At 40.9% G+C, this 6661-nt stretch overlaps 1 protein-coding gene across 1 annotated transcript; it reads right to left on the bottom strand.

Moving 5' to 3' along the window:
* Positions 1-5582: 5582 nt before the first annotated feature.
* Positions 5583-6307, bottom strand: LOC141724420 (17.8 kDa class I heat shock protein-like). Its single transcript, XM_074526572.1, has one exon. The coding sequence runs from the start codon at positions 6221-6223 to the stop codon at positions 5750-5752; it is 474 nt and encodes a 157-aa protein (XP_074382673.1). The 5' UTR covers positions 6224-6307; the 3' UTR covers positions 5583-5749.
* Between the last annotated feature and the right edge of the window lie 354 nt (positions 6308-6661).

Genomic DNA, 6661 nt, shown 5'->3' with positions numbered 1-6661 from the left:
GTATCACAAAGATTTCCTACAAGAAATTCCATTAGGGGAAAGAAGTTTTCCAGGAAAGGTGGAAGTTCTGAAAAGAAAGGGTTCAGAAAGTCTGAAGGCAAAGGAGGAAAGTCTGACAGAGGAGACAACTCAAATGTCAAATGCTACAATTATGGTGAAAGAGGCCATATCTCTCCTGACTACAAGAAAGGAAAAAGTGATAAAAGCCAGGCACTTACCACAAAGAAGAAAAACTGGGCAGACACTTCAGATTCTGAAGAAGAGGTGAACTATGCCTTGATTGCAAATACTGATAGCAGTTCTGAAACTGCTGAACTGAAGGTACCTCAATCAACTCTTGCTTTTCATACTGATGATATTTCTGAGCTAAGATTATATCTTAAAACCATGTTCATTAGTTTTAGAGATCGGACTTTAACAAATGAAAGATTAACATCTGAAAGTCTTGATCTTAGAAACAGAAATGACTACTTAGAAAAAGAGTTAGTTATGTTCCATCAAACTCAGAAAGAAAGAGATGAGGCTTTGTATGTTAGAGATAAAGTGCTAAAATTGAATAAATCTCTTAAATCTGAACTGGAAAAGAAAAAGGAGATATAGAATTCATACCATATTCCAAGGACATTTATTAATCTAACAATTATATAGCAGTAAAATAAGACATAAAAAATTATAAAGAGAATAATAGATATAACATAAACATTTATTATCCAAATGTCTTAAACTAAAATATTATAGTGTTGTCTCTAGGGCACAAACTCTAAGATTTTTCGGTGTTGGGATATCTTGTTTCTGCATTCTTCAACACATGAGAGACGTAAAAGACTGGATGTCGATTACCTTCATGATTCTTAACCCGCACAGCTCCCAGAGTTCAGTCGGACACAGCTAGGAAAAGCTGAAGGGTTTCCTTCAGATCAGGTCTCATTAAGAGTGGGGCCTTGGTGAGATTCTCCTTTACTTCCTCGAATGCCTTCAGGCATTCGGGCGCCCACTCGAAATTCTTGGACCCCTTGGGCACAGCGAAGAAAGGTAGTGCTTTCTCGGCCAATCTTGAGATGAAGCGTCGAAGGGCTGCCAATCTCCCTGTCAGCTTCTAGATATCCCGGATACATTTTGGGGCCTCCATGTCGATGGCATCTTGGATTTTTTCTATATTCGCCTCGATCCCTCGGGAACTGACCATGTTACCCAGAAACTTCCCACTTGCTACTCCGAATGTACATTTATTTAGATTAATCCTCATATTATTCCTTCATAGAGTCTGGAAGCATTCCCTTAGATCTTCAGCATGATCTCGGAATAAGGACTTCACGATCATATCATCCACACAGGCTTCCATATTTCGGACCGTCTGTTCTTTGAACACCTTGTTGACCATTCTCTGGAATGTGGCTCCAGCGTTCTTAAGTTTGAAGGTTTTTTTGATGTATGCATAGGTTCCCTTCAAAGTTATATACGTTATATTCGCCACGTCCTTACTATTCATGGCAATTTGATAGTATTTATAAAATGCATCAAGAAAACTAAGTACCTGGTATCCAGCCGTGGCATCTATCAGTTGATCGATATTGGAAAGAGGGTAGTGGTCCTTCAGACAAGTCTTATCGAGGTCTGTGTAGTCTATGCACATTCTCCACTTCCCATTGGATTTTTTGACCAGCACCACGTTATCCATCCAGTAAGGATACTCAATTTCTTCTATAAACTTGGCCTCTATTAGTTTCTCCACTTCGGCCTCAATGACTTTCTGTCGTTCAGATGCAAAAGGTTTTTTCTTTTATTTGACGGGTATGGCCTCGGGCTGCACATTTAGGCAATGCTTAGCCATCTTGCGATCCAAACCAAGCATGTCATCTGCCCCCCAAGCAAACACGTCATGGTATTGCTGAACAACTACAATAATCTTCTCTTTTAGATCCACTTCCATGTTCTTCCCAATGCGCACCATTTTTCCCGAATGACCATCATACAATTCGACTTCTTTAACTTCTGCAGCAGGTTCGATTATTGAATTTGAAAAGTTTTCCCAGAATTTTTCCAACTCAATGTTGAGGTTTGTCGGATACCACTTGGTTCGGTATCAGTGCGTTTCCTTTTCCCGGCTTCATCTGATGCTTCCTATAACTGATCTTTCTCAAGATCCTCCAGCATAATTATCCGGGCAGTCTTCTGGTCGCCCCTCATTTCCCTTACTCCCTTCTCCATCGGGAATTCAACTTAAGGTGGGGAATAGACTCTACTACTTCGAAGGTGGACATAAAAGATCGTCCCATGATTGCATTATAAGAATTTTCAATCTGAACCACATAGAACTTCACCTGCTTTTCAATAGTATAAGGTATTTTACCGAGGAGTACTGGTAAAGTAATTGTACCTTCAAACTAGATTGGGTGTCCGCCGAATGCGTAAAAAGGTGCCTCATTACAGGGCTCCAGTTGTTCGCCTGCCGGATTCATCTTGCATTATATTTTATGGAACAAGATGTTGGCTGAATTTCCAGTGTCAACCAATACTTTCCAAAATTTTATTTTGTCTGATGATGGGGTTGATGATGAGAGGATATTCATGAGGGTGAATCACATCCTCATAGTCCTCGGTACTGAATGTCATGGGCTCATGTTGCTTCTCCGAACCAAACTGATACAGGTTGTACACTTGTTTAACACACTTCCCCCGAAAATTGTTTTTACTTCACCTCTAATTATGTCCCTCCTTTTGGACTCTTCTCCTTCTGGTTCCTCATCCTAGTGATCCTTTGACCCCAAACGGTCCCTCAGATCTCAAACAAACTGATTTATTTTTCCATCTTTGATCATTCGCTCAATTATCTTTTTGAGGTGGTAGCACTCATCCGTGTTGTGCCCCTAATCTCTGTGATAATCACAGTACTTGTTAGGGTTCTTTTTATGATCCGGGACCTTCATCTTAGCCGGCCGAACAAACCCTGACTTCCCTTTAATCTCATGGAGAATCCTGGAGATTGGTGTGTTTAAGGGAGTGAACACAGCTGAATCTCTATTTCATCGTTGTTTGGCACCACGATCAGGCTCGTTCTTACTATTCTTTCTATTATCCCTTCAGTCATGGGCAGACCTTGAGTAGTCGTATTTTTCGGTTCACTTAGATCGATCATCCATTCGGGCATCTTTGTACCCCCAATACTTTTCATCTTCCTCCGGATATTTTCTCCCCTCACATAGATATCATTGAGGGACTTGGGGGGGGGGAATCATAAACAGAAGAACGAATATTTTTACCTTTGTAGGGGTCTAGTCCCGCCGTGAGGAAGCCCATTGCTCTAACTTTGTCCAGTTTGGTGATCATTCCAGTTTCTTCCTTAAATCAAGCCTGATAGTCCCCAAGTTCTTCGTTCGTCCTTTGTCTGTAATGAACCAGTGCTTCGGTATCCTTCGACTTCCGGCACAGATGGGAATAATACTTCAAAAACTTCCTCTTCAGCTGTTTGTACAAACCGATAGACCTTGGCTTGATGGACTTGTACCACATTGAGGCTGATCTCTTCATGTGTTTTTTAAACATATTACAAAGCATGAAGGCATTGTGGCCCATCCCTATCATCAGTAGTTCGTAATTTTCACAATGACCTTCAGAATCGTCCTTTCCATTGAACGCGCTCATCTTTGGAAACTGCCTTTGTTCGCCCAGAGGGGGTCGATACTGCTCGATTTCCTCTATAACAATCGGCTCACGGTCCACCCTTCTTTTATCGAACATAGATTTCTCCATCCTACTCAACCTGATTCGGAATTCATCGGGTTCTTCGTCTGATCCCGAGGAATAGTAGGTCTTTGTTCGCTTTCTTTTGAGGTTCGAATCAGATTCAGACTCATCTTCTTTGTTGTACCTTCTTCGATCTTTCCTCGGCTTAGAGATCAACACCGTATCGTCGGCCTCTAGTGCTTCATGATATGCTTCCTCCTGGAGCTCAAATTCTTCTCTCTGGAGTTGTAAAGCTTTCAGTCGAAAGGCATCGGCTTCCTTTCGGTTCGCCCTGGCTTCTTCTTCTTTCTCCTCTTGTTCATTCTATTTATCCTTTCCCTTTTCCGCGGCTAGTTTGTCAGCCTGAATTTTAAGTAGCAAGGCTTCTTCCTCATAAGTTAATTTGAGCACTCCATTAGCGTCAACCAACGACTATTTTAATGATTGTCCTCTATCATGAGACGGAAAACCAGGCGGTGTCACGTCATTGATTATGTTCGTCATTCTCTCAGTAACTTGTAACAATTCTCATACTTCCCACAGACGGCGCCACATGTTACGCCCAGATTTCTGTGGATGCAAGAACACCCTTCAGTGTTCAAGAACTCCCTTCAGTGTTCAAGAACTCCCTTCGATCAGAACCTGAAAAGAAAGAGAATGTGAAGATTTGTCCCCCCGATTTACCTCCGGTGTGAGAATCAGTAATATGAGTGTAGAAGAAGGCTATTGAGAGAATACAAGAAAGCAGAGAATGTTTGAATGTGTAGGGAGTTTTCCTTGATTTTTACTTTCATCCTGTATTTATACTCGTTAAATATGTGCAATTAATACTCGTCTGTTATGCTAAAAATTCGGACCAGTATTAGAGGCTGAAACGGTGGAGACGTTTTTATTCAGTGTTTTCCAAGTTTATAATGGGTCTTCGTCTTTCTGAGCTTTCATCTGGCGGGGCTTAATGAGCCTATACCAACAGCTAAGTTAGAAGTTTGATGGGCCCCAGGACTTCGTTCATACTAGATCTGTGTTTTCCAACGGCTAAATTAGAAGCCTGATGATCTTGGGACTTCGTTCATACTGGGCCTTCGTCCTTCTGAGCTTTCATCCGGTGGGGCTTAATTAGCCTATACAAACGAATAAGTTAGAAGCCTGATGGGTCTTGGAACTTCGTTCATAGGATCTTGTCCTTGTGAGCCTGGCGGGGCTTAATGAGCCTATAGCTAACAGTACCATTGAGCTCTTTACTAGTAAAAGAATCAACTAAATAATGTTAGGTAGGCAAAATTGTGTAGATAATATGTTAACATGGATCGGGAGGGAAGTATAGAATCGTGGAAATTCAGTAATCGCGCTGACACTGTATTTCAGCACTACTTGATTGGAAATCACATACTTCCTCATGACCTGGTGGATCCAAATGTGGAGATTGCTTCTCAATTTTTAAGTGGCCCTGTCAAGATTTACAGAGTGTTTGGGCCATCCAAATATTTCGGATTTGTTTCCATGGATTAGATGGCTCGACTTGCAAGGATTTAGAAAGAGTATGGATGGATTGCCACCTGGATAAACTATCACACCACCGGATCACCATTTTCCTACGGGCAGGAGGATGGACTTCTATTGGTAATGTAAGTTGGTGTTATATCGCTCTTAGGTGATTTACTCATGTTTTTGGAGGTTAACCTTCCATATGTTTAAGGTGCGAGTGTCCTTTAAATTCATAACCGAACTCTGCTCCTTGAACTGTTCCACTGCGGTTTTACAATCAAGTGTATACATCTAAAAAGTTAAACTTGCTTCAATTTAAATTCATTAACAGCTTTACCAAAAATTAAGTGTAGGCACAAACAAGAATAAAGCTCTTAGTCAAACATACATGTATTTCTTAACATGTCACACATTATTACACTGCACTGAAAACAAAACCGTAGTACAAGGAAGATTGAACATCGACGCAACCCTAAACAACCATACAGAGCACAAGAAAATATCACAGCGCAGACACACTTGATAAAACAAAATACTAGGTCTAGCCGGAGATATCAATAGCCTTGACTTCCGGTTTCTTCTGTTCAGCTTTAGGAACCGTAACAGTAAGGACCCCATTCTCCATACAAGCCTTTACTTCCTCCATCTTGGCATTCTCGGGGAGCCTAAACCTCCTCAAGAACTTGCCAGAACTCCTCTCGACGCGATGATACTTATCAGTCTTCTCCTCCTGCTCTTTACTCCTCTCTCCGCTTATCTGCAGCACTTTTCCTTCTTCAACTTCCACTTTCACTTCCTCTTTCTCGAGTCCCGGCATGTCAGCCTTGAACACGTGCGCCTCCGGGGTCTCCTTCCAGTCGATTCGCATGTTGGCTATTGCAGTTGTTTCATTTTGTCCACCAGCAGCGCCTGAGAGAGTAGTAGAAAGGTCGTGAAAAGGGTCGAAGATTTCGAGGGAGAAGGGATCGTAAACGTTGCTACGACGCCCTCCAAACAAGCTTGGAATCAGCGACATGTTTTTTTGAATTTTTTGGTTGAGATTGATAGAAAGAAGAACTTGATTTTATGTCTGTTTTTCTAATTTGCATGCAAGAAGATATATACGTGTTAATATATAGAGCGATTGAAGAGAGTTCCGGAACAATTGAGAATCCACGTTAGGGAGACACGTTTTACTCTGAGGAGAGCTTGATGTTTCTACAATTTTCTTGATCGTTATCCCCCCACAAGACCACACAGACTTTAACCATCTACATGTCTCTGTAAATTTCAATAACATAATTGATTCGTTTTCTATTTATCAGATACATATCCGTACAAATATTTATTAAAAATCTAAAATTTTGAATACTAAATCTTATAAGTATAACAACTCCCGAGTAATTAAAACATTTTTAACTTTTTACCTACATGAATTTGTTTGCAAAATGATCAATGTTAGAGTAACAAAAAT

Source organism: Apium graveolens, chromosome 5, assembly GCF_009905375.1.
Source record: "Apium graveolens cultivar Ventura chromosome 5, ASM990537v1, whole genome shotgun sequence".
Taxonomy (NCBI): Eukaryota; Viridiplantae; Streptophyta; class Magnoliopsida; order Apiales; family Apiaceae; genus Apium; species Apium graveolens.
Note: the sequence above shows the minus strand (reverse complement) of the source record. Positions and strands in the feature narration are given on the sequence as shown.

Bases quoted from the DNA above. Each gene is read 5' to 3' on its own strand.
- LOC141724420 (XM_074526572.1), bottom strand. From the start codon at position 6,223: ATGTCGCTGATTCCAAGCTTGTTTGGAGGGCGTCGTAGCAACGTTTAC.